This window comes from Panthera leo, chromosome C1 (genome assembly GCF_018350215.1).
Source record: "Panthera leo isolate Ple1 chromosome C1, P.leo_Ple1_pat1.1, whole genome shotgun sequence".
In the NCBI taxonomy this organism is placed as follows: Eukaryota; Metazoa; Chordata; class Mammalia; order Carnivora; family Felidae; genus Panthera; species Panthera leo.
The window spans coordinates 199,363,615-199,391,587 of NC_056686.1; the positions used below are offsets into that span (position 1 = coordinate 199,363,615).

The window sequence follows — 27,973 nt, forward strand, 5'->3', positions numbered from 1 at the left end:
CCTAACAATCTAAGTGGGAAACGATCAGCAAGGGCATACAAAAACATGGTGTATTGTGTGTACAATTGTTTATATATAAAAGAACTTGACCTGTATGTTTACATACATGTGCGCTCACTAAGCAGTGAGGGGCAGATGGTAAATCCCAAACCCTAAATCATAGGAGTGAGAGATGAATAAGCAGAAAGCAATCCAAGAAGACTGCTTGGGGGCGGGGGTGGGGGAGGGTGTTGAGAAACAGCATTTAGGAGGGGTGGGAAAGATAAAGGTCACTCCTTGAGGCAATCGTGAGGGGAATAAGAAGGCTGGATGGTTCCTAGAGCGGCCAGGATGCCTGTCTGGTTAAATCAAGGAGTCCGCAGTATTTAATATGCTGGAAAATAAGAGTGGGCAGACAGTAAGGGGATACATAAGACCTCAAAAGTCAAGGGAAGTGTTTGGACCTGACAGAGTAAGAAAAGGTAAATCATGCTTTGGAAAAGTAACGAAAGCTTTATCTTGTTAACTGTACATTGCATAAAAAAAACACTGGCTTCAATATTTGCTTACCAAACCCTTGACTTTCACTTCACGTCCTGTTCCCTAATTTCATGTTAAATCTTTCGTTTCTATCCCGTCTACCTCCAAGGCATGCCCTTGTGGAACCTTGGTTTCATCAAAGCGGAGGTACAAAATAATTGCTTAAAATGACAGCCCCGAACAAAACTGTGTCGTACGGCCCTTCAACAAAGCCACGCCAAATGTGCATCCAATTTCCTCACGCTTCCTAACTTCACCTGTAATGAGACCACATCCCAGTGAACAGGATGCCCCTTCAGAAAATAGGCATTTTTTTTAATGTGAAAAATATCCCCTGTGCTCAGTCACTTAAATTGTCTGTCTTTGGTAATAAACTTGAATGCAAAGTATCCAACTTGTTTTTTTTTTCCCCCTGGGTGAAACAGAAACTCACAGGCGTCCGTTTCACTGAAATACGCCTATCCGTACGCAGTCGGTCACAGCAAAGGACCCAAATCGAGCCCCTTTGCAAACTTCTCTCCGGTCCCTCCCTTGGCGCGGATTTCCACACGCATCCACCCGGGTCTCCGGCGTCTCCGGGGATCTGTGGCGGCGGGCAGAAGTCTCACCCAGGGGGCAGGGTCTCCAGGAAGGGACCAAGGGGCGCCTCAGGGGGCACCGCGAAGCCCAGCCCGCCTCCCCAGCTCGGACCAGCGCGCAGGCACCAGGCTCCGCGCGGCCGGCCGCGCACCCACCTGACCAGGGGCTCCTTCTCGGGCACGGCGGGCCCCTCCAGGCAGCTGCACGGGCAGCAGCAGCACACGGTCCTCAGCCAGTCCCGCGGCCCCATGGGGAGCGAGGTGCCCCACGGCGCCGGCACACTGGGAGACGGCCGCGGCGGCGGCGGCGAGCGAGCGCGGCTGGGGTGCGGCCACCCGGCCGGCGTCCAGGTGCGGGGACAGTCGCGGGGCCGGGCGTCGCGGGCCAGTCCGTGCGCATCACGCCGCGGCCGGGGACGCGGGCGAGGCCGAGACGCCTGCACGGCCCAGGTCTGCGCGGCCGCGCGCTTTCCTGCACTTAGGTTTTGTTTGGGGCGCGTGTTGCGCTGGGGCTTTTTCCCCCCTCTTTTCTTTTAATTCCCCAGGCGCAAATGGGGACGCATGCGTCCCCAACACGCTCTGCTGCTGCCCTCTAAGGAGGAAGCAGGGACTCCAGGCGGAGGGCAGCACCGACGGGCAGCCCCGGCTGGGGGGGAAGGCGGGGCAGGCCCCGAGTCGCCGAGCACGAGGTTGGCCTGAATCTATTCATACTTTTTACTGGCTTCACTCCCGGAGGAAATAAAAGGTCCTCCTTCCTACTCCCGTGCCTTCAGAGCAGTGCTTAGGGCGGATTTTTACCGCGTCAGCCCCACACAGAGTAAAAGCTACCAGAAGAGCACGCATTGACACATTACAGAAGTGGGTTTCTGGGGGCTTTTTTAAGATCTTTTGTTTTTAAGTCATCTCCACACCCAACGTGGGGCTCAAACCCCCGAGAGCAAGAGCCCCACGGTCCCCCACCTGAGCCAGCCAGGCGCTTCCAGAAGTAGGTTTTTTAAAAGTACTATATCGCGATGATTTTTTAAGTCGTTTTCAGGGTCACTGGTCCTTAAGTAACTCCCTTAAAAAGGGGGGGGGGGGAGTGTGTGGGCAACCTCTATCATTAGTTCCCTGCAATTTTCCAGGCTATTTATACTCTTATTTATGCTTGTAGGAACTTGCAAGTATATGTACTTACACCCCCCCCCCCTCCTTTTTTCACCCAAAGCGTGACATACTCCACATATTTCTGCCCTGGCTTGTTCCACTCCGTACATCATGTAGACTGTTCCACAACAAGCCGTGTGTTTCTTCCTTTATCACTTTAACAGTTATATATTGTGGAGTCATACTGATGCCCGTATGTGATTCAATCGGACCCCCTATTCAGGGACGTTTAAGTTCATTCCAACTTTTTGTCACTAAAATAATGCTGCAGGGCACTGGGTGGCTCAGTCTGTTAAGCTAAGACTCTTGATTTAGGCTTAGGTTACCATCTCAGGGATGGTTCCTGTGATCCAGGCGCTCTCTCGCTCTCTCTCTCTCTCTGCTCCAAATAAATAAAAACAACAACAACACATATACCTATTGAGTAAATGCTTGGCAGCTAAATGCTGGGTCATAGGTAAGATGCCTTTTTAAATTTTGATGGATCTTGTGATTGCTCTCCAAGGAGGCAATTCCAATTTGTACTCTGACAGCAACATGTGAAAGTACCTATTTCCGTATGCCCCCACCAGTCAAGCTCCCATCTAATTTTTCATCTTTGCCAATCTGGTTTACTCAGCAAATACTTTATAAGCATCTGTTATGTGCCAGACTTGTACCAGGCGCTAGGGATACAGCAGCGAACAAAAGAAACAAAAATCCCTATTCTCTTGGAGCAAACGTTCTAGGCAGAGAGTTAGACAAACAAAACAAGTATGTTCTTTAGTGTGTTAGTAGGTAATATGGGCTATGGAGGAAAATAAGGCACAAGAAGTGCCAGGAAGGGGTGTGTGTGTGTGTGTGTGTGTGTGTGTGTGTGTAGTGGGGAGAGGGATGTTGTCCGTAGTTTTATATAGGGTGGTCACAGAAAGCCTCCTAATATGGTGACATTTACGCCAAGACTTGAAGATGAGAAAGCTAGCTATGATATCACAGGGAAAGAGCATTTCAGGGAGAGTGAGACTGTGTGCAAAATCCCAGAGGAGAGAGAATAAACTATAGGGTGCATGAGAAAGAGAATTCTAGGGGCCCTGGAGAGCTGTGGGCCAGTAGGAAGAGTAAAAGGAAAGGATGGAATCAGGGACTATGTAGGACTATGCAAGGATGCTGGATTTTGCCGAGCCAAGCTCCGAGTTGGAGGGTTTTGAGTAGAGGGAGTGATATGGTCTGCCTGGGTGGTTAACGGGATCCTTTGGCTGCTATCTTGAGAAGAAACTGGCTGCAAAGGGCTGTTTAGGGAGATACAAATGGAGGCCATTCTAATGACCCAGGTGATGTACCATGGAGATAGCAGTAGAGGTCGTATGGACTCTGGATAGAATTTGTTGTTTGCTGTTATTGTTGTTTTAATTTTTATTTATTTTTGAGAGACAGAGCGCGAGCAGGGAGGACAGAGAAAGAGGGAGACACAGAATCCGAAGCAGGCTCCAGGCTCCGAGCTGTCTGCACAGAGCCCGACGTGGGACTCGAACTCACGAACAGTGAGATCATGACCTGAGCCGAAGCCAGAGGCTTAACTGACTGAGCCACCCAGGCACCCCATGGACGGAATTTGAAGGTAGAGCCAACAAGAGTTGCTAAAGTAATGGAAATAGGGTGCGAAAAAAGAAAGAAGTGACTCCAGGTGAGGGCTGACCAGCTACAAAGGTTGAATTGCCATTGATTGAGATAGAGAAGAGTGTAGGGGGAGCAGGTTTGCAGGGGTGAGGAGGAAGAGCAAGAGTTTATTTTCAGAAGTGTCGATTCTCATGGGCAGTGGATTAATTTTTTAAATATGTTGCTACACACAAGCGTGTCCTGTTGTGGCTACATTAGAAGGCCGAGGGAGTTTATCAAGTGTGTGTTCGTTGACAGGCTGACTACCGAAGGATAGGAAGCAGAAAAGGAGGTTCCTGTGACTCTGACTTAGCTGGGGAGACAGGATGTGGACCCATCATGAAAAACTAACCTGACAAAAGTAGCAGCTACTGGCAGGCAGCATGGGGCTGTGGTATCCAGCCCAGCACCAGGCCATTTATCACTTGCATCTGTGGCAGGACGGAGGCTGAGTGTTGCCCTGGACAGCAAACTTCCCACTAGCTGGAAATCCCCTTGGGTGAATGCACTAGGTTCTAAAACTGGTTTTTGAATGTGCATCCACCCACTTAGGTTCAAGCAGAAAGTCGGTAGAGAGGGCTGCCAAAATGTGAACTCAGCCAGCAAAAAGATGAACTCTCGGGTCTGGCAGCTACTATTAACTACTGGAGTTGAATTTATCGAGTGGATGAATTACAGAAGGCTTTCAGCTCTTGGAAGATGTAGGTGCCCTGCCCCTTTACTGGCTTTGATCTTAGACAAGTCATTTTTCTGAACCGCAGTTTTCCAATCTGTGAAATGGAGACGATGAATCTGGCCCTACTGAACAAGATACAACTGTGAGATTCAAATGAAATGGTTTAAAAACCATAAAGCACCTTACAAATATCAAAGTTCAACACTATTTGTTGGGGTTATTACGGAGGATGGCGAGATTATACACAATGCTTGGCTAGCTAAAATGTAACACGGAGATCTTGGTGGCGGCATGGGAACAGAAGGGGGGTCCCCCCATTCGGGTGGAGGCAGCGGGAAGCTACGTACATTCCCAATGGCTTGAGGAATCCTTTTCACCTCTTTCTCAGCACAGAGAGGTAAAGTAACAGCCTCCACGAGGCCCTTACCTGGAGGAAGGGATGCATCGGGAAGAACATCCACGTGTGAAGGAGCCAAAGCTGCTCGCACTGACCCCTGTGTTGTTAGGGCAGAAAGAGGGAACTTATAACCCAGTTCGTGCTTCCATTTCAGATTGGCACCCACACGTTGCCGGACGTCGACATCCAGAGTGCCGTTTTGGGGAAGCCATGGGTTAATATCTAAGGCAACCCGAAGCATATGCCGTAATTGTTTCTCATTTCTATCTGCCCCATTGGCTTCAAGTCACTGCTTTAGGACCTTGATATATCGCCTTTGTTCAGAGCATGAGGCTGCCCCAGGTAGAAAGTCTTAATAACGCACGAGAGTAAAGAGAAAAGGAAAACAAAACCCAGGCCTGAAAAGTTCCAGAACTCGGCTGTTCTCGGAAGAGAAGCCGGCGACTTACTGCGCAGACTTTCATTTTCGAGCGTCCCTTCGGGTCGGTCTCAAGCGCTCACACGGGGCACCACTTGCCAGGAATGGACGGCAAACCCTGTGCTCACGGAGGAAAGATTACTCCACACTTTGCTAGGAGAGACAGGAGAAGGCCTGGGGGTCAAAGTTTGCAGACGAAGACCCCGTTCGCCTCACTCGTATTCTCGTTTATTGTGGTGTCAGGTTAATCATAAATCTTAGTGGGCTTGTGTACAGAGGGTGTATGACATTCCGGGCGTGCAGGAACAAAGGGCACATGACTTAAAGGTGAACAAGCACAAGAGACTACTAAAATCAGAGGTGGGCAGCAAGGGCCTATGTGTCCTACTGTTCTGCTAAACTGAGAATACAATGTAGAGATAACAGAGTTCCCCAAGGACTGCAGAAACACTTGTCAGGGCCGCCTAGGCATTCCGCAGGCAGGGGGGCTATGCAGGCCTGGGCATTCCAAGGTGCCCGCACCCCCTCCAAGCTTAACTGCAGCCCACCAGAGATCTCCGTGTTACATTTTAGCTAGCCAAGCATTGTGCATAATCTCATCATCCTCAGTAATCATCCCAACAGCTATTGTTTTTTAATGCTTATTTATTTTTGAAAGAGAGAGAGAGAGTACAAGCAAGGGAGGGGTTCGTCGAAGCAGGCTCATTGCTGACAGCAGAGAGCCCAACGTGGGGCTTGAACTCACCAACTGCAAGACCATGACCTAAGCTGAAGTCTGACGCTTACCTGACTGAGCCACCCACAACACTATTGATTAAATCCAGTATAGGCCTGTTGGGCAAATGTGGATTCCAATGTTAGTGGGCTTACCTATGACAATACTTCTTTTCATGTTTGTAACTCTGCCTTGTGTGGGCATCTTTTACGTGGTCTGTTTCAGACATGATATTCTAGAAAGCCAAGGAACCACATCTACTTAACGAACGTGATCAGGAGGTTAATGCTCTGTGCCTTACGAAGAATCATGTATACTGTTGGTCTGCTCTAACAATTATTAACATTTTTCTTTTAAAATTAATTTTAAGTTTTAAAACTTATAAATGAAACGTTCCTCTAAAAAAGTTGAAATATTACAGGGTAAGTTCCTTCTGACCATGACCCACAGTCCTGTTCACTTTCCATCCTGTCCAGGGTAACCTTATTATCAGTATGGTACCAACCTGTTTCTGGACAGACACGCACTTATGTGCCCCTGTGTTGTCTAATAACATCACTGTGTGTGTCATTATTTTTGGTAGTGTTTTGTTTTAATAGAAAAGGCACACATTAATCTGCCAGCTTTTTCCTCCTAATAATAGGTCTTAGATGTCTATCCAATTAATGCATATAATAGTACCCCATTCGTTTTAAGTGATGTGACTCTTCTATTTATCAATTTTTAAAGGATTGTTATATCTGTGTTTTTGTAGTGCTTCTCTTCCCAGAAGTTAAATACCTGTATGATTTCCCTGTTTTTGGTAAATTGGGCCTTGGTTAGGAATAATGGTGTCACCAGACCCTCGGCTTTCAGACCCGTTTCCTGTTTCAGACCTCATTCGCAGGAGAGTAGCAACCGTTCCTTTTTTTAGAGTGATTGTTCCTACCGCCAAGTTGACACCAACACCACCCACCACAAACAGTAGCATCTGACATTTACCAAGAGCTCTTGGGCACCTGATGTCGGTGACTAGGCATTCCCCTGGGGCAAATGGTGACTCACAGACCCATCAGCTGCTTGTGTTCAAGGCCGAACTGCTGGCCCATGTTGTCAGATTTCTCCGTGGCAGGAAAAACTCTAGAATCTTCTTTGCAAACAACTAGCATACTTTAAAAATTTATTGACAGTTCTTGAGAGTTGGAGGCAAAGGCACATGCAGGGCAGGAAAAATGAGAAAACCAAAATACTTAAGCTACAACAGCACATCATGAGTGCATCCCACAGGAGAGATCTGCTTGTAACAACGTAGGTCAAGCTGATGTCGTTCATATAGTCGTTCAACAAGTGTTTATTGAGCCAGGTACTGGGCATACAATGGTGAACTAGAATGTGGGTTTTATCCATGAAGACAAGAACTTTGTTTTGTTCTTTGCTCTATCTACAACAGTGCAGATCCATGGTAGGGACTCAATATAGAAGGATATTCTGTATCACAACATCTAGAACAGTGCAGACACATAGTAGGCACTTAACAAATATGTTGACTAAATACATGAAAACAGAAAAAGAGCTGTTTAGTGAACCCAGAGTTTGCACAAAGTTATGTTTAATTTCTGAAGAGCCTATTCACGAGCTACCCAAATGCAATAGAGAACTGAAGGGCACTGTCTTCCTTTTAGAAAACAGACAAGTTCTGAAACAAGCCAGTATCTCGAGCCAACCTCAGCATTATCAGTCACCCTAAGTGACCCAGGATGGACAGCTAACATGCCTCCCATCTCTGGAGAAGTCACATCAGGGAGTAAAATGAGTAGATGTCACCAAGGTTTAGCAGGGAGCACCCATGGAATCAGCACCTGTGGAAGAGAAGGGGAAGAAAGAGAGCAGGACCAAACCTCAGCCCTATAGAGACTTCACGGGGAAGTATGAGAGGGTGGTTTACACCCTCATGATGATCATCCTCTGGATGAGGGCCACCGAGGAAGAGAACATGACCTTGGCTGAGGCCACTGTCTTTGGCTGAGGTTGTCCAGGAAGGGGGCTGACAGCTGAGGGCTGTCTGCTGCCAGCATTTCCAGAAGCTGTCTGATAACACCTTTCTTCTGGAGGGAGGACCATAACATCTGCTGCCTCGCAACCCCTATACCTAAATCCATCCCTGTGGGTTGTTTTGTAAGCTCAGAATCTCCTCCTTCTGGACATGCCAGGAATTCTTTTATCAGATTACTTGATAAAATATGTAGATTTATTTTTTAATTGTGGTAAAATAATAAAGACTCCCAGGCATCATCACTAAAGCCTTCTACGCTTAGAAGGGAACATTCTAGAAATATGGTTCAAGGAACTGTATTCACCAGTGGAGGCAATCCCATCCATATTAAACATATTAAAACTCCAAGCTACGATGTGGATGAACTACAAAAACATTATGGTAGGTGAAAAACAGGCAGACACAAAAGGTCACGTATTGTGTGATTAATTTACATGACATATCCAAAATAGGTAAATCCAAAGAGGCCAAAGCTCATCTGGTTGTCGCCAGGGCTGAGAGGAGGGGAAATGAGGAACAACTGCTTAATGGATATGGAGTTTCCTTTGGGGAATGTTTTGGAACTGGACAGAGGTGGAGGTTGTGAATATACTAAATGCCACTGAATTGTTTATTTAAAATTGTTAATGGTAAGTCGATTTCACCTGGATTTTTAAATTTTATTTTAAAAAAATTTTTTAGTGTTTATTTTTTTGGGGGGAAGGGGCAGAGAGAGAGGGAGACACAGAATCCAAAGCAGGCTGCAGGCTCTGAGCTGTCAGCACAGAGCCCAATGTGGGGCTCAAACTCAGGAACTGTGAGATCATGACCTGAGCTGAAGTCGGACACTTAATTGAGCCACCCAGGTGACCCTCACCTGAATTCTTTAAAATGGGTTCAAAAGACCTCTTTCCTGGGGCACCGGGGTGGCTCAGGAGGTTAAGCCTCTGACTCTCAATTTCAGTCAGGTCATGATCTTGCAGTGGTTGTGAGACTGAGCCCCGCATCAGGCTCTGAGCTGAGTGTGGAGCCTGCTTGGGATTTTCTCTCCCTCTCCTTCTGCCCCTCTCCCCCGCTTGTGCTGTCTCATTCTCTCTCTCAGAATAAATAAACATAAAAGAAAGAAAACTTAAAAAAAAAAAAAAAAAGACCTCTTCCCTGGATGCGTCCGTTATATTAAAATTAACCCTCTACTGTAGAAGGCTTCACTTTTGAGTACCTGGATATTATTAAAACGTTGTTACTCTGTCCTCAGGCTAAATTCATTTTCTACAAGGTGAGTCAAACTATTTATATTTAAAAATCTATGTTCCTGTTCAAGTAGTAGACGCTGAATAGGTACAAAATTGTGTACAACAATAAGCAACTCCTTTAAACATAGAAGATAATTTCTGTTTGCAAGAGTATTTTTCTTCAAAAGGAGTTTAGAGTTGTGTGATTCACACACCATTAAAAGTATGTTGAAATAAAAATAATGCTCAGAGATTTCAGGGTCTCCAAAATGATTACCTATTTGGAAAGGGACACTCCAAACAAACTTTTATTTAAAAACACCTAATAAAAACCATTCCTCTTTTATTGCTAAAATGTGAAGAATTGCATCTGAATATTTTGCTTTAATGTGTTTGGTATTTGGTGACAGAAAGAATAATAGTGCAAATATATTTGTTTGAAGCTAAAATTTCTGTGAATTAAAGGATATTTAAACAAATAAGATCCTCTCGGCCCCACCGCCTCTCCACCACAATTAGCCAGCATAGTCTGGAGTTCTCAAAGAGAAATAGAACTTGGAAGCAAAGAGAATAGTCCAAAAACCATGAAATAGTTAAGATACCAGAACCTTCAAAGAAGGAAAGAAAAAGAGTCAGTTTAAAATATGCCTTTGTGGGGCACTTGGGTGGCTCAGTCGGTTAAGTGTCCGACTTCAGCTCAGGTCATGATCTCATGGTTCGTGAGTTTGAACCCCGCATCGGGCTCTGTGCTGACAGCTTGGAGCCTGGGGCCTGCTTCGGGTTCTGTGTCTCCCTCTCTCTCTGTTCCTCCCCCGCTCGCACTCTGTCTCTCTCTCTCTCTCTCTCAAAAATAAACAAAGATTAAAAAATAAATAAAATAAAATAAAATAAAATAAAATATGCCTTTGTATTCTGTGTGTCCAAAAGACTCCCATGTCATACCATAATTCTCAAGTGTACAGACCTTTTACATTCTTGTTTTTAAAGATAAAATATAAGGGTGCCTGGGTGGCTCAGTCGGCTGAGTGTCCAACTTCAGCTCAGGTCATGATCTCGCGGTCCGTGAGTTCGAGCCCTTCGTCGGGCTCTGTGCTGACAGCTCGGAGCCTGGAGCCTGCTTTGGATTCTGTGTCCCCCTCTCTCTCTGCCCCTCCCCGACTCATGCTCTGTCTTTCTCTGTCAAAAATAAATAAGTTGTCTAGAACTTATATATATAGATATATATAGAACTTATATATAAAGATAAAATATAAAAACTCTTTTTTTTGATGTTTATCAAGACATTCTGTCCTTAGGTTTAAATCAAGTTCTATTTAAATTTGAAAAAAAAAATTCCAGTTTTGATTTTAAAAATAATAATAAAAACAAAAATTAAAATAAAATAAAATATGCCTAATAGCAACGTGCCTAGGTGGCCCGGGGGATTAAGCAGTGGTCTTGATCTCAGGGTCTTGATCTCAGCATGTGTGCTGGGCTCTGCACTGGGCATGAAGCCTACTTAAAAAAAAAAAAAAATCATAAGATAAGATAAGATGAGATAAGATAAAATATCTAAGAGCAAAACTTCCTCTTCTAGACAACTAGGAGTTAAATCACTATCCCCCTCCCCCCCCTCTGATAAAAGAGCCATTTATAAATGTCATTTTTTTTCTAAAGCATTCCAATTTTGAGAATAATGTATAAAATGCCTTCTAAATTTCAAAACACATTTAAAAGTTATTATATAATGAAATTTAAATTTTTAATGTTTACCTTTTTCTTCAAGAATGCAATTTTCTCAGGGTGCCTGGGTGGCTCGGTTGGTTAAGTCTCTGACTCTTGGTTTTGGCTCAGATCATGACCTCACAATTTGGGAGTTCAAGTCCCATATCCGGCTCCGTGCTGACAGTGCAGAGCCTGCTTAGGATTTTCTCTGCTTCTCTCTCTACCCCTCCCCCACTCATTCTCTCTGTCTGTCTCAAAAATAAATAACCTTAAAAAATGTTAATCTCTTTATTAAAAAAAAGAATGCAATTTTCTTTTTTCCCCTCTTCAGTAGTTACTTCAGACTGAAAAACTTTTAAATTTGAGGCCCAGAATTTCGAATTTCATACAGGAATTTGGATTTCTGAGCCAAAAAATAAATACCTGAAGCTTCGTGTAAATGCGATCTAAAACAGTACTTTAAATGGAAATAAACCACATTTGAAGTGTGTGGTGTGTGTAAAACAAAGATCTATTTTATAAATTGTCTCAAAAAAATCCCTAGATCATCCAAAAATATATACAAATCAACAGAAGAGTTTCCACTCGATCTTTCTAGACAGTGTCTAAATGTGTAATATCAGGCATTCATTGTGCATTAATTTAGTTCTATTGTATCTTGATATGCTGTGGATGTTTTTCAAGCATACTTGGATTTTGGAAATTTAATTTTTGGATAGCATGAACATAATGCCTGTTTGAATTTATCCTCAGTTGTTTTAGCAAGTGGTATTCTGCCTTGGGGTAGACTTAATGAATGAATGAGGGATCATAAATAAATAAGGACCATACACCTAAAAATAGTTACGATGGAAATTTTATATTATATATATTTTGCCACATTAAAGAAAGAAGCAAAAAAGTAAGAACCCATCTATGAGAGAGAGAGAGAGAGAGAGAGGGAGAGAGGCAGGTGTTTCTGATTATTTTCCCCATAGAAACATAGAACTAAGTGTAGACCACTCAAAATATATAACGCTGTGATCAGAACATTTACAAATAGCAATTCCAATAAAAATACTAGTACAGGGGTGCCTGGGTGGCTCAATCGGTTAAGCGTCTGACTTCAGCTCAGGTCATGATCTCGCAGTTCGTGGGTTCGAGCCCCATGTCCGGCTCTATGCTGCCAGCTCAGAGCCTGGAGCCTGCATAGGATTCTGTGTCTCCCTCTCTCTCTCTCTCTCTGCCCCTCCCCACTCGTGCTCTGTCTCTGTGTCTCTCAAAAATAAACATTTAAAAAAATACTAGTACAATCAAAAAGACATGTTACGTTCTTAATAAATAAGTTACCTTTAAAATAAAAGGATGAAGGTAGCTTCATGGGGATTTGAGGATTGAGCTGCTGAGTTAGGGCAGCAAAGGCAAACGGGGAAGACCACGCAGGAAGTAGAATCAGCACTTCCCACGGCCTGGAGGCTGGCATTCGGGCTGGCATGTCTAAAATCTCAAACTTACTATTCCTTTCTTGAGAGTCCTTGAATTCAAGGATGCTGAGTCACGCTCATAAACTCACTAGGAATTGAAGTACGTGGTGTAGACTTACATAAAACTCTCGCAGTGGCCAAACATCTCAATGGACCAGAGCAGCCCATTAACTCCCCTCAGGCAAAGCTGCACAGAAAAATCCAATTTTTAGACTTCTTTTTGGATGTGGATTCAGAGGGAAAGGAGTTGGTTTAATGAATTCGGTTCTGAGAGTCTGATGCATCTTTCTCCAAAACAGGTACCCTACATGCCAAGCAAAGCACACGTTTGTAGCCCATGGGTGGGGCTTGTGTGTCTTATGACCAATGATAGGTGGGAGCTGTTGGTGGTGGCCACATGGGCTTTTCTTACATTGCCGTGGTGATCACTCTCCCACTTTGGAGAGTTGCATGTTTTTCTGCTCACATTAATATTTCAAATCAAAATTAATTCTTGATGTGAAATGACAGGAAATTTGGAATTTACTCTAAGGTACTTAGAAATCAAGTAGGAGAGAGAGATAAATAAATTTGAGAAAATACAGATCATTATTAAAGCTGGGTATTGGGTTTTATTATACTCTTTAGCATGTGTTTAAATAGTTCCATTAAAAAAATTTTTTTTAACATTTATTTATTATTGAGAGACAGAGAGAGACAGAGCATGAGCATGGGAGGGGCAGAGACAGGGGGAGACACAGAATCTGAAGCAGGCTCCAGGCTCTGAGCTGTCAGCTCAAACTCACAAACCTCGAGATCATGACCTGAGCCGAAGTCGGACACTCAACCGATTGAGCTACCCAGGCGCCCCTAAATGTTTTTTTTTTAATCTCTTGATGTCTTGGTGCTAGTCTGTCTCTCTCAGTATGTCGTGCTAGTCACCAGCTCTACAGGTAGACCGCTTGCATTCAAATCCCACTTCTGCCATTTGCTAAGTGAGATCTTGGCCTGTTTGTGCCAATTTTCCCCGCTATAAAAATACTGGTAGTGGAGAAATCTACCCCACGTGGTTTTTGTAAGGTTAGGATGGCATCATTCATGGAAGGTGTTTGGCAGAATGTGGCATATAGTAATCACTCAATAAATGATAACTATTGTTCTCTACCATATAGTGATTCTACAGCCCTGTGGGCAATATGTTTCTACTCTCCAGTTTGAACTCTCAAGACAACCACAAGGACCATTTCTACAAACACACACACACACGCATACACACTTTGCTTGCTCATCAAAATGTTTTCTTCTGTATCTCCCTGAACGCTCCTCAGGTTCATTCCTCTAGGTAAAATGTAAGAATGAATTAGAATCCAATAAAGTTACCCATCCTCCCCAATTCCCCTACTCTCCACCCCAACAATATAGAAGAGAAGGGTTGCTTAGTCCCCTGTCCCTCCCTGCCACAGTCAATCTCACCAACCCCCAGTCCAGACTCAATGCCTCACATGTGAATCTTTCCCCAGGAAGAAATAGACTTGTCCTCTCTTTTTGGTTCATCTGAAAACAAGAAGCCAAAGAAACCTAACAAAATAAGCTTTGGTACCCACAGCCTTGACTTCAGAAGATTAAAATTACAAGGTAAGAAATTCTGATTGGCAATTACTGTGAATCACCCATAGCAATGACTCCTTTTTTGAAAAGGAGTTTGTGATAACTATTTAAGTTTAAACTATTTAAGTTTGTGATAAGTATTACATTTGAAATAAAAGGTAATTCTGTGGAGTCATACTTAAAACTACAAACTCTAACTGAATTTGTGACTCAGTCTATACATATGAAAACAGAAGCTTAATGGTCCAAATAGTCAAGAGAATCAAGGAATATTGTTTTTACTTTGCTTATTTGTTTGAGTTCTTCCAAATTTACCAACTGGATACCATTTCCCTATTCGAGCATATGAACTCAGGAATATCAATGTCACTGAAATAAATGGACTATTGTCCATATCTTTCAAACCTACTTGTTTACTCAATCAGCTTGTGCTGGAGCTGACTAACTGATAATGTTAACTAACCAGTGTGGGAGGCTGGCCAGGAGCACATAGGTTATGCCTACTGCCCACAGGGCAGAAATCAGGTTAAGAGGCAATAGCTTTGTACCACCAAAACATATTCTGTTTGGAACCTGGTCTTTCACTACCTTTGCCACATCCATGTATCCCCATGAACCACTGTATGTCAAGTGCAAACTCTCTCCTGTTTCTCCCAAATAACCTTCATTTACAGCCAACTAATTCTTCCCCATGTTACCCTATATCCAAGTTATGAATGAGACCATTTTCATTTTGCAATTTTTTTTTTTATTTTAGGAAGTTCCAAACTTACCCAAAGGTAGAGAGAAGAGTAGAATTAACCATCTAATGTATAATGTATCTATCGCTGGCCTAAATAATTATTACCATGCTTCCAATCTCGTTTCACCAGCTCCCCTCCCTTCCCCAATTCGTCTTTAAACTGGAGTATTTAAAAGCAAATGCCAAATATAATTTCCTCCCCGTTTTAGGTAAGGACGTCTTTTAAAAAAGTAACTGCCCTGCTATTATCACATTGAATGACCAGTAATTCTTTAATAGTATCTGCTCATCCCCAATCCATATTCAAATCTCTCCATTGTCTCAGAGCTGTGACAGGAATGAGTAAGCGGTGGAAGCTGGGAATCGAACCTAGGCCGTTGGACTCCAGTGGACTCTAACAGCATAACTCATGGAAGGCGAGAGTCCAGCAAGAGCTCTGCAGGGACAGACAGAAAAGGGCAAAATAAGCAGGGGGATAGGATGCACGAGTGTAGTAAGCAGAAAGGTTGTTAGTAACCTCAGCGAAGTGGTCTCAGTCAGAAGGGGTTTTCAAGGTTTCCTTTCAGGGAACTGACAAGCCCTAGGACAGCAAGTTTGGAGGCTACAGATGGAAACAAGTGAGAGAACCTCGCTAGATAGGAAGAGCAAGGAAACCCTGGGGGCGCAGCACTGAAACTGACTAACAGCTTTAGGACTTGCAGGTCCCCAGCATCTGACTCCCACTGGGACGTAGTGTAGATTTGCCACTGGCTCCATGGGAGAGCAGAAAAGGAAAGGGTGGTACGGCTGGGTGAAAGTAGACACTGGCCAACAGAGGGCTCTGCTTACCACGCAAATCATAAATAGCATTGTCTGCAAGATTCAAAATATCCCTTTGGATAACTGGAGATTTAACTATCCTTTTGGATAACTGTCATAAAACAAGGGCTAGATAATGCCTAGCTTTTAATCTAACACCTTTGTGGGATGCAGTTTCAACCCTTCCTGCCAGTTGATCAAATTTCAACAGGCAGCTGCTTCCGTGAAGTGAACCCCTTGTAAACGAGGAGTGCGGAAGGCTTATGAAGAAAGAAACTAAAGTGCAAGCGGAAGCTTTGCAGCCAGGTCTTGGCTTCCTCAGAAGGGAAGGCACTGTCCGTCCAGACAGGCTGGTGTTCCACAATTAACCACAAGGGGACACTTTTTTGAGCCAAGCCCTGGAATAGTGTTGAAAATTAAAGGGGCAAATGGTAACTAACTGTTTTACAGCCCCTCGATATAGGCATGTGGCAGCTATGAAATACACCATTAGGCCTTGGGGAAAATAGTTAATTGCCATCGCAGCCCTAGTAGGAGATTATTAGCTACTCATTGTATCTGCTATTGCCGTATTCTTTTTTTTGTTTTTTTTTGTTTTTTTTTTTTAAGTAATCTCTACGCCCAATGTGGGGCTCCAACTCACAACCCTGAGATTGAGAGTTGCACACTCTACCAACTGATCCAGCCAGATGCCCCATTCCCATGTTCTTTACAGTTCTCCTTACTTCCTACTAGCCAATCTCTCACTACCCCCCTTCCCTGTGATAGCTAATAATGTTTTATATTAAATTTTCCATGCTCAAGTGACCATATGGTCCTCATAGTGACAAATGCCTACTCCCAAGTTAAGAGTTTGCCTTTTCTGTGAGTGAGCAGGGACTGAGATACCACCACTCTAGACGCTTATACAAATCCTGATCCATAACCATCGAATCCCACACAACAGCATCCAACCAGGTGACCCACATCCCAGTAAAATGTACGAGAGTGGGTCCCTGATCATGCAACCATTGATTGTATCACACACCATGCTTCCAGAAGCAACCAGCCTCACAGAGGGCTAGAACAACCAATGCACGGCTGAAGTGCCAGCAACCTTCTGAAAGGAGGGAGAACCATCTTTCAGGACGCATGTCCCCAAAGGCGTTGGGAACGTTTCTGGGGACCAATGAGTGGAAGAGGGAGTGGGCCTACTTACTATCACTTCCAAAGACCCACTGTGGGACTTTGTGCTTCCCATCCATTTCTGGGCTCTGCAGCACTGGAAGTCATGGTCCCAAAGGAGGCGACTCTTGCCAGGGGACACAGTAAAGTCCCCCTGAACTACAAACTCGGGCTGATTCCAGGGCACATTAGCGTGCCTGTGCTCAGGCAGTAGCTGGTGAAAAAGAAGTCACCCTCACCAGCAGGAGGAGCAGAGCTAGTGATATATAGTAAGGACAGGGTGTTCACATGTGGAACCCAGGTAATTCTCCTGGAACCCCCTTGCTCATGAGTGTCTCCTGGAACCTCCTGGCTCACATGCAGCAAGCCTGGCCTAAAAAACTTTCTTTGATGCAAGCTGAGATGCTTCCTGCCCACTGTCTTTGTCCCCTCCTTACAAGGTGGGGAAGCAAGGTGTCAGACTTGCTCTACAGCCTGAAGGCTGTTGCTGTCTTCCTGCTCTTTATCCTCCCTGGGCATGTTCCCCAAGTCTCATGCACATCTCATTCTGTGTTGGCATCTGCTTCCCAGGAGACCCGAATTAACACAAGCCATGAAACAAAAGAGCGGGGGGGGGGGGGGGGGGGGGGGGGGGGGCGCGGGGGTGGAAGAGATAATGTCAACAAGGGTCGTCTTAATCAACAAAGTCTTTTAACATGATTAATAATTTGAGTTGCTTTTTTCCCCACTAGGTGTCTTTTTCTTCCCGTTACATGCCTTTAGCACCATGACCTGACCCTTTATGGCACTTAGAACACTTGGCGGGGGCGGGGGGGAGGAGGGGTTAAATTTGTATGTGGCTTGATTAATGTTTCTCTCTTTCTCTCTCTTGCCCTTGTAAGCTCCCTTGAGACAAAGTCCATGTGTTGTTTTTTTTTTTCCAGTACTGCACACCCAATTCCTACTGTAATGCTTAGCACATAGTAGGGGCTCGAAATTATTGAGCGAATTATTACTGAGTAATGAAACTTACTAAGGAATATTTAGTCTACAGCAAAATTTACTAAGTGTAGTAGCAAAAGAGCATTATTGACAGGACACTATCACAGAGTGTACAAAGTCCTGGGGAATAGACTTATGATTCTAGAATACTGATAATGGTCAGCTGCCCAATAATAGGTCTAACAAGAAGATCTAATAAGGAGTTGTAGCTAAGTCTCATGCTATGTGGGGTGACCTCCGTTCCTTAAGCAGAAATAAACAAGTGTCAATACTGTGGGGCTTTATGGGATTGTTTGCAGGCATCAGCATGAGGTAATTTGAAAAGCAAGCCCTGCCTCTTCCATCTTCCACACCAACCTGTGTTAGGGCTAGCCTGCCCTCTAGCCTGGCTTGTAATTCTTAGCAACTATGATATTATCATGTATTATCAGAAGGCCATTTTAAAGTATTATCTAGCAGGAAAAGATTTCTGATCTTTCCACATTAATAACATGGACACAAAATGTATGGCTGTGCTCGCACTCAGGGGCGGCTCTGCACTCGAGCAAATGCAAGAGTGAGCACCTCCTTAAATGCTGCACTCTAGGCATCTCATTGGTCTCCCCCTGGTCCTGACCCTGCATGGGAGCCTAAGAAAATGGCAGATTCAGGGGCCCCTTCCCAGAGCTTGGTAAATTACATACAACTGTCGCCAACTTAACGATGGTTTGCCTTACGATTTTTCAACTTTATGACAGTGTGAAAGTGATATGCTTTCAGCAGAATCTGTACTTCGAACTTTGAATTTATCCCGGGCTGGTGATATGCAATACCTATTCTCTTCTGATGTTAGGCAGTGGCAGACAGCCATAGCTCCCAGTCAGCCAATTGAGAGGGAAACCAACCAATACAACCGTTCTGTACCCACACACCCTTTCTGGTTTTCACTTTCAGCACAGTACTCAATAAACTGCATAAGATAGTCAACACTTTATTGTAAGACAGGCCTCGTGTTAGATGATTTTGCCAAATGTTGGCTAATGTAAGTGCTCTGGGCATGTTTAAAGGAGACTAGCCTAAGCTATGATGTTCAGTTAAGCTAGGTGTATTAAATGCATTTGTGACTTAATGATATTATCAACTAACAGTGGGTTTATCAGGATGTAACCCCTTTGTAAGTCAAGGAGGATCTGTACTTTGAACTGAGAATTACTGATAGAGGGAAATATCTACTTGACTTCAAGAGGGAATAAGTCAATTGGAAGAGGTTTAATTAAGACAAAAAATGAATGTGCATAATTTATAAGTGGCATTTCCGAAATCAGTTTGCCAGAAAAAATCAAGTGAAGGCAGAATGCTGAACCCTAACACATTTGTATCACATTTAATTAAAATGTTTGTGTTGTCAATGGAGCACTACGTGGCAATGAGAAAGAATGAATATGGCCCTTTGTAGCAACGTGGATGGAACTGGAGAGTGTTATGCTAAGTGAAATAAGCCATACTGAGAAAGACAGATACCATATGTTTTCACTCTTATGTGGATCCTGAGAAACTTAATAGAAACCCATGGGGGAGGGGAAGGAAAAAAAAAAAGAGGTTAGAGTGGGAGAGAGCCAAAGCATAAGAGACTCGTAAAAACTGAGAACAAACTGAGGGTTGATGGGGGGTGGGAGGGAGCGGAGGGTGGGTGATGGGTATTGAGGAGGGCACCTTTTGGGATGAGCACTGGGTGTTGTATGGAAACCAATTTGACAATAAATTTCATATATTGGAAAAAAATAAAAATAAAATAAAATGTTTGTGTTGTATACAAAAGGAGAAACATGAAGAAAAGGGAATACTTTGGATAGGAAATCAAGACACAAATCAAGTACTGCAAAGAAATACTACGTATAACTTTATTTTTCTTTTGAATTAAGAAGGCTTATACAAATTTGACTTCATGAACAAAACAAATCACATGTTGATAATCACCAATAAGGCTTTACTGATCCAAAAATATTTGCTATAAGAAATGAGTCACTGTGTATCTCTCGTTTTAAGAATCACAACACTGTCACAATTTAAATTTATTGCCCACCTTTCCAATTAAATAGCAAAATCTTTTGGGAGATGATGATACCTCCATTTTTAATTTGAAATTATTGCATTTTTCAAATATTTTTTCTTAGAAATAAAAAGTAAATCATAAAGTGTGTTAAGTCCATTCCTCAAAAAATCTTTAATCACAGGCTCAACCGTATTGGTTGGGACTTAAAAATGCTTTAATTTCAGGAATAGTTTTTGTACAGGCATGATTGATAACATTAAAAAGGCAGAAAGCAATTGTTCCATGCAAATTATTAGCTCTTATAAAGTACCAAAGTGTATTCTTGAGATGTTAAGGCATCTGGGGACAAAAGACACCTCTAGTTTCCTTGGCTTAGAGCTTGGATTTATTCTTGAAAGATTCCTTCATCCTTTTGACAACAGAAATGTCCCCTGCTCCCTCAGGCCAGTTGTCATGATCTGTTAAGTAAGTAGAAAACCTCACGTCCAGCACAAATCTATGAACCTCATTAATCCTCTTGGTTTCCAATAAACCCTCCTATTTTCCCTGGTTCACCCCTCTTCTCAGCGGGAAAAAGAAATCATTAGGACAAATGGCAAAAGTCCTGAGAAAAACCTGCTTTGGAATCCCAGGTCTTCCCTGGACTAGCTCTGTAGCTCTTCCAAATGTGGAGAAGTTACTCTTCCTGAACCTATTTCCTCATCAATTATCGGAGGGTGTAACAACATCTGTTTTTTAAAGTCATGAAAATTAGGGGCGCCTAGGTGGCTCAGTCAGTGGAGCATCCAACTCTTGATCTTGGCTCAGGTCATGATCTCACAGTTCGTGGGATAGAGCCCCACGTCGGGCTCCGGCTGACAGCATGGAACTTGTTTGGGATTCATTTTCTCTCCCTCTCTCTCTCTCTCTCTCTCTCTCTCTCCTCTCTCTCTCTCCACCCCTCCCCTCCCAAAATAAACAAGTAAACTTAAAAACAAATAAATAAAGTGAAAATTAAATGTGACAGCCTGTGTACAACACTTGGCATACTGCAGACATTCAAAAAATCCTACTTCCTTAATAACCAGGATGACTTTAAAACCATGTCCTTACTTTGCACTGGGCACATATAGCTGCCTTTCCAGCATCCAGTCCTTCACCCTGTTTCCAGTAACCTCCACTTCCACTTGGGAATCCATGAGGTTCTGGGGAAGTGACCCCACTTAGGTTACTGACTGAGCTAAGTCAAACAGTGCACTCCATTCCCCTGGCTGTGGTTATTGGTTGAGGACGGCCATTCCCATAAGCTGGTCCAAAACAGAGGGGGTCTCAGAACTCTGCTAGAAATGCTGTAACCAAGTCATTCCCCTCCTCTCTCTCTCTCTCTGTCCAGATGGCTGTGAACAAAGAATCATGGCCTGTTAGGGGTCACAGGCAGCCTTCCTGTAACCAGGAGAGTCAATCTTAAGATAAAGCCAATACTGCATTAGCAAAAACAAAGGGAAAAGAAGAAATTTATTGTCCTTGATGAGATCTATGAGCATATGATTCAAGTCCGGCTTGCTTTTCAGTTATTCAGGCCAATAAATTCCTCTACTAGTTAGGTTTGAGCTGCAGCTAAAAGCATCCTGAACCAGGGCTTTCAATGTGCATTATCTAATATAATGCTCCCAACCGTTTATTCAATAAATGCTATAAGTGACTCCACTTTACAGGAAAGAAAGTGGAGGCCTACAGAAATTAATTTTCCCCAAGGTCACACAGCTAATAAGGGCCTAGCCAAGTCTCCATCCCAGCCCTTGTCACTCCAGGGCTGTCAATCTTGGTAGGTTTTTTGTTTTTCTGTTTTTTTAATTTTTATTTATTTTTGAAAGAGAGAAAGCACACAAGCTGGGGAGGGGCAGAGAGAGTGAGAGGAGAACAGAGGATCTGAAGCAGGTTCTACACTGTCACTATAGATCCTGATGCAGGGCTCAAACTCATGAACCATGAGATCATGACCTGACCGATGTCTGACACTTAACCGACTAAGCCACCCGGATGCGCCTAGGCTGACAATCTTAAAGAAAAGACTGGACACAAATGCTCAACATTCCCATTCATTATTTGGGGCAAGTATATTCTCAAAAAATAGATGTGGCTGATTTCTCCCAAAATTTCTTTCCCTTTATGAAGGAAAAATGAAAAATACCCTCAACTCCACTGGTGAGGAAAGTGGAGAGCTTCCCTCCCACCCTGGCCACTTTAAATATTTTCAGAACACAGAACAGCAAAATGTAGGCATTTCTGTCTTTCCAACCAAGATCCATCCTTAAAACCGTGGTATCTTATGCACATCACCACATTGATGTTATTAGTAAGGAAATGCAGATAGGGGAGGGGAAAATAATAAGTAAGACTGAAGTCCCATATTAATCATTTATTAATGCAAAGAAGGTCTTATGTCTTGATTAGACTGTCAGTATACAGAAGAGTAGGGTGAATGAACCCAGGTCCCAGATATGAAATTGAAATACACATGCATTACATCGATCACGTTTTTTTAAGTTTATTTATTTTGAGAGAGAGAGAGAGAGAGGGAGAGAGAGAGAACCAGTGGGGGAGGGGCAGAGAGAGAAGGAGAGAAAGAGAGAATCCCAAGCAGGCTCCACACTGTCAGCATGAAGCCCAATGTGGGACTGGAACCCATGAACCGTGAGATCACGACCTAAGCCGAAGTCGGACACTTAACCGACTGAGCCACTCAGGTGTCCTTACATTGATCACATTGTAGTTGCTCGTAGCCACTTCCTCAACACTCTTCAGCAACAGTGCAAATATGTCTGCATTTTATATTTGTGTGCAACATCTATATTTGGTTGAGCCGTATAAAACTACTGCTTTTGTATATTAAGAATGGTTGAATACAGAAAATTCATATGGTTTTGCTCAGTCTATATCCCAAAGATAATGTAAAATAATACCATACCACCACCACCCCCCCCCCCCCCAACCCCAGCCTACCAGGTCTGATTCTTCTGTTCAGGTACACAAGCCGCTTATTAGAGGAACAGAGAAATTAAATCTTAAAAATATGGCAACCTCTTGCCCCTTTTCCCTCTCCTCCTTATAAATGTATACTCGTATAGAGAATAGTTTTCATGACTAAAATTCCACCAACCTATGCACACACAGGCAACTTTTTAAATAGATAAAGTTGTGTGCTATAATAAAAATATTTAGATATTTTCTTCGACTGGGATCATTTCCTTTAAAGATCACATCAGGAATATAAATATTTTGTACATTTTTGATGTTCCATAAGAGAAAACCCTAATCCCTTTTGTTTTTTTTTTAATTTTTTTTAATGTTTACTTATTTTTGAGAGAGAGAGAGAGAGAGAGAGAGAGACAGAGCATGAGCAGGGGAGGAGCAGACAGAGGGAGACACAGAATCCAAGGCAAGCTCCAGGCTCTGAGCTGTCAGCACAGAGCCCAGTGCGGGGCTCGAACACACAAACTGTGAGATCGTGACCTGAGCCACCCAGGCGCCCCTCCCTAATCCCTTTTGTAAGTGCTTAAGAAATTTTGAAAACTTGAACATGAAAAGGCATAAAGTCAGTGACTGCTCATTTCTTGAGTGCTCACCTGGTACATCAAATACTTGCGTATATAGAGACTGGCCCCCGTCCACCTCCACCAACTGTCCAGTGATAAAGGAAGCTGCTGGAGACAGCAGGAAGCAGACTATCGGGGAGACCTGGAAACAGAAGTACACACATACAGAAAAGTGGATACAACCCATTTGGGGCTGTTTCCATACCCAAGGAAACATATCTCAAAACCCATGACTGTAACATGAATTCTACAGTCCGTGTGCACCATACTCTGACAGAACAGACAACCACCTTTTTCTATTTGAGCACCATTGAAAACAAAGTGACTAGTGCAGCAAGATAGGAAAGAATCTAGACAGTGTCAAACAAGCTACACGATGTGAATAAGCTGAAAGTGATCACTGTGCTTAATCTTTCCCAAACAACTCAGTTCCTTCCACACCTTTCATTGCCCGCCATAACCCCACTTTTCTTCCTCTTCTTCTTTTCTTTTAATGTTTATTTATTTTTAGGAGAGAGAGAGAGAGAGACAGAGCATGAGCTGGGGAGGGGCAGAGACAGACAGGGAGACACAGAATCCGAAGCAGGCTCCAGGCTCCGAGCTGTCAGCGCTGAGCCTGACGCGGGGCTCGAACTCACAGAGCGCGAGATCATAACCTGAGCCGAAGTCGGATGCGCAACCGACTGAGCCACCCAGATGCCCCATAACTCCACTTTTCAATGCCATCATATGCCTTTTATATTTTTGTCCCTGAAATAGCCAATGCGTCTATATAACAATAAATTGGCATTGTAGCTTGCTCAGTCAATGGTCTTGCAGGCTGCAAGGCCAGGAACTCAGACTACAGGAGCTTCCTACAAGGGGGACTTCAAGACCCCACTGCATCAGAGGTAGATTCAGAGGTAGATGATTGAGTACAGAATTCAGAGGTAGATGATGAATACAGAAACATCTACTCCCAAAACCAAAAAGAAAGAGGACTTATTTCACTGGACATAAAGGAACTCTCTATGAGGCTATTGGTGCAGGAGGAGTTTCTCAAAGGGAGATCCCAAACACCTGCATTAGAATCCTTGGGTCCCTACCTGAGACCTTCTAAATTGTAAGCTCTGGGGTTGGAGACTCAGAATCTGCTACTTTATGAAGCTCCCTAGCAGAAGTGAGACAAGGGGGAGGCTAATGGTGCTTAGGGTGCAGTATTTAAGGAGGCACTCACTCTCAGGGCAGACCCTGCCCTTGTGTGACCCTGAGAGTGAGGCACATCCCTAAGTTTTATGTCCATGCCTTGCTTGCCTCACCCCAGTCAGGGCTGTGTACCTAGAGTGTTCTCTTACATAGCTATGCCTCTTTGAGACTGTGAGACCCTGGAAGGCAGGCATAGCCTTCTCTCCATCCTTGTGTCCCCAGAAGCACTGGCCACATGACACAGCCCACTTTCCATATGGCTAGTCTGAACTGAGATGTGCTCTACATGTAAAATACACTCTAGATTTTGAAGACTTGGTCTGGAGAGAAGAGGCAAAATCTATAGAAGAATGTAAAATGATGTTTTAGATACATTGGGTTGAATGAAATTTTATTAATAATATTTAATTAAATTCTTATCTATTATATATTGGTTATAACAATATTCATTTTATATTTTTTTACTCTTTTTTTTTAAGTTTATTTGTTTTGAGAGAGAGAGCATGCATGCATGAGAGTGGCAGAGGGGCAGAGAGGCAGAGGGAGAGAATCCTAAGCAGGCTCCACACTTAGCGAGGAGCCCAACACAGGGCTCAATTCTCACAAACTGAAGGTCATGACCTGAGCCAAAATCAAGAGTCGGATACTCATCCGATTGAGCCACCCAGGTGCCCCTTTACTTTTCTTAATGTGGCTAGTGGTTAGCTTAAAATTACACGTGTCACTATTACGGTATTTCTATTGGACAACACTGGTATAGAGAATTAATCATTGAAAAGTTTCCAGGTCCCTGAGAAAGGGGAGAGAGTTCTGACCTATGATCAAAAGAAACCACCAGAGCTTGCATTAGCCTGTGTTATCAATCAACAACATCTCACCCGGTGAGTCAGGAAGACTCCACTCCAGTATGCTCCTTCCTGAATGCCAGCCAAACAAAAACCCTCTCTCCCCGGTAATCATGCCCTCCAGAAGTCTGCAAATCCCTAAACCACACTTGCCCCAGGAAAACAGAAAGAGCCATAGTCTGCTCTGTTCAGAGAGACTGTGCCCGACTAGTAATAAATGTGGCTTCGTGCTGAATTTTGTTTGAAATATTTACTGATGGCCTCGTGTGTTTCGGATAAAATAAGCACTTAATAAATGTTTACAGAATGAAAGCTCTATATGCATCCCTTGCCTAAAATGAAGGGAAGTTACATCACCCAGCTCCTGCTACAGTGTTTTGCCCAGAGACTAGGCACCACTAAATGATACTGAATTGAATTGAAGCTATCTGTTAGGTAAAAGATAGATAAATATTCATAGCTCATGGTTTACTTTAGGAGCTCAACATGGAGCTAAACTGAACCAATACAATTTTTATAATCACCAAATTAACTAGGCACTATTGTAATATCTTCCAATAGACTCTTCTAAACTTTGATTTTAACAAAATCCATTTGATGGATGGGTTTGAGGAACCAAGCCATTCACAAGAGTTTTATCAATCAGTAAACACTATTAAAAACCAGCAGCCGAGGGCACCTGGGTGGCTCAGTCGGTTAAGCGTCCGATTTTGGTTCAGGTCATGATCTCGCGGTCTGTGAGTCTGTGAGTTCGAGCCCCGCATCAGGCTCTGTGCTGACAGATCAGAGCCTGGAGCCTGCTTTGGATTCTGTGTCTCCCTCTCTCTACCCTTCCCCATTGCACTCTGTCTCTGTCTCTGTCTCTGTCTCTGTCTCTCTCTCTCTCAAAAGTAAACATTAAAGACTGGCAGCTTGTCTCCACTTTATCTATGTGGGTAACGCCTCTTTTAGCACAGTTACCTCTTTACTTTCTGCTCCGTTTATTAAAGACCCCGGGGATTTTAAATATGCAAGCTGGGGGTTGAATCCCAGGACCATGAGCCATGTATGACCATAGACAAGTTACCGCACCTCACTGGCCCTTAGTTTCTTAATTTCATAAAATGAGAAGGCTCTGCCAAGTGCTGCATTCCTTCCCCCAGAATGTCAAAGGACACCCTAGGAAGTCTAGGCCATTCCTTTTAAAAGTACAGCTAGGTTCTGACCCTCCTGACTGTCACTTAAAAGCCAGCAACTCATTGAAAGCAGTTCAGTCAATGGCCTACTGTGAACGTTCTGCCCCAGGAAGGATTCGCTGGGGTGATCAGAGTATCTGGGAAACACGACCTGACCGAGGGATGCCAGGACAATCAGGCAGAGGCACCCCCTTGTTCTGCATCTCCCGGAAGCTCCCACCCTCTCTCCTTCCCCTTCACATCTAAACTATTTGAAGGTTTCACCTACATTAGTCAAAGTATGGTCAGCAAAACCCTGGGCATACCTAAGACCTTTTCAGGTGCTTTGCAAGGACAAAACTGTTTTTGTTATAACACTAACTCTTCATTTGTCTTTTTCACTGTGTTGACATTTGCATTAATGGTGCCAAAGCAGTGGTGGGAAAAACTCCTGGAGCCTCAGCTCAGAAATCAGCAAATCATGGCAGGAATACAAAGAGGAACCAGGTCCCTAGGCTAGTAGTGGTCATTATATTCTTCACCGGCAAGTACACATGGGGGGAAAGGCCTGTTTCACTTTAGAATATCTTTGATGAAGCAGCAGAATTTATTCATCATATGAATCTCAACCAGTGGGTACACGCCTTCTTAATATCCTGCGTTATAACATGGGAATTACTCATTAAGCTTCTCTACTGCAGTGGAAGTAGAAGAGTTGTGATCTGAACTAGTCACTCTCTTCATGAAATACAATTTTTCACTGGGATAAATGACTAACACGCTACGGTAATTCCCGCTGGGGTATTTGGCAGCCTTTTTTTTTTTTTTTCTCCCAAAAATGAACAAAGTGAGAATGTCTCTTCAAAGGAAGACAACGTTGTTTTTTCATGTTTGTTGTCAATAATAAGATCTGAGCTTTCGAGTGAAAATGAGGATTTTGGAAAACTTGCACGTGTCAACATGAGCTTGACAATTTCCTAACACTTCAAGATTTTTCTGAAGAGATCAGTGGTGATATTAACAAACGTGATCTTTTGTATAAGGGATTTTTTTGATATAATGGATTGCGTGTCGACATCCAGAAGATCTCCATAACTCAGTGAACCAGTTTTTTACCAAAACTGATGCCAATAACTGATGTTATAAAAATCGTGTGTGGCTGAAAGTCCCAAAGTGCAAGAAAGACTAATGGATTTTAATGTAACAGAGTATAAAAGATTCACTCACATGGTTTGAGATTGATGGCACATTGCAACCTATCTTTAAGAAACAGACACTTGTCAAACATCAAAGAAGAATATCCACAATTATCTGAAAGGTCCATTAAAATGTTCCTTCCTTTTCCAACTGTACATGTACATGAAGTTGCATTTTCTTCATATGCTTTAAACAAAACAACATATTGCCAACATATCA

General features: G+C 43.4%; 2 protein-coding genes across 4 annotated transcripts in view; both read right to left on the reverse strand.

The window, feature by feature from the left end:
- Positions 1-5,597, reverse strand: part of MREG (melanoregulin) — a 63,083-nt gene extending 57,486 nt beyond the window's left edge. Inside the window, exon 1 of one of the 3 annotated variants that reach the window (XM_042950088.1) lies at positions 5,401-5,597. Coding sequence is in view for 1 of the 3 variants with exons in the window: in XM_042950087.1 (XP_042806021.1) it covers positions 1,254-1,348 (95 nt within the window). In the remaining 2 variants the exon portion in view is untranslated. Of the gene's footprint in view, positions 1-1,253; positions 1,699-4,981; positions 5,053-5,400 lie in introns of those variants that run through there. The other 2 variants (XM_042950089.1, XM_042950087.1) reach the window with 2 other exon arrangements.
- A 14,035-nt stretch (positions 5,598-19,632) lies between these two features.
- Positions 19,633-27,973, reverse strand: part of PECR (peroxisomal trans-2-enoyl-CoA reductase) — a 28,415-nt gene continuing 20,074 nt past the window's right edge. The window contains exons 7-8 of the mRNA XM_042950090.1: positions 23,404-23,515; positions 19,633-20,256 (exon numbers count right to left, since the gene is read on the reverse strand). Coding sequence (XP_042806024.1) covers positions 20,171-20,256; positions 23,404-23,515 — 198 coding nt within the window. The 3' untranslated portion in view covers positions 19,633-20,170. The remainder of the gene's footprint in view (positions 20,257-23,403; positions 23,516-27,973) is intronic.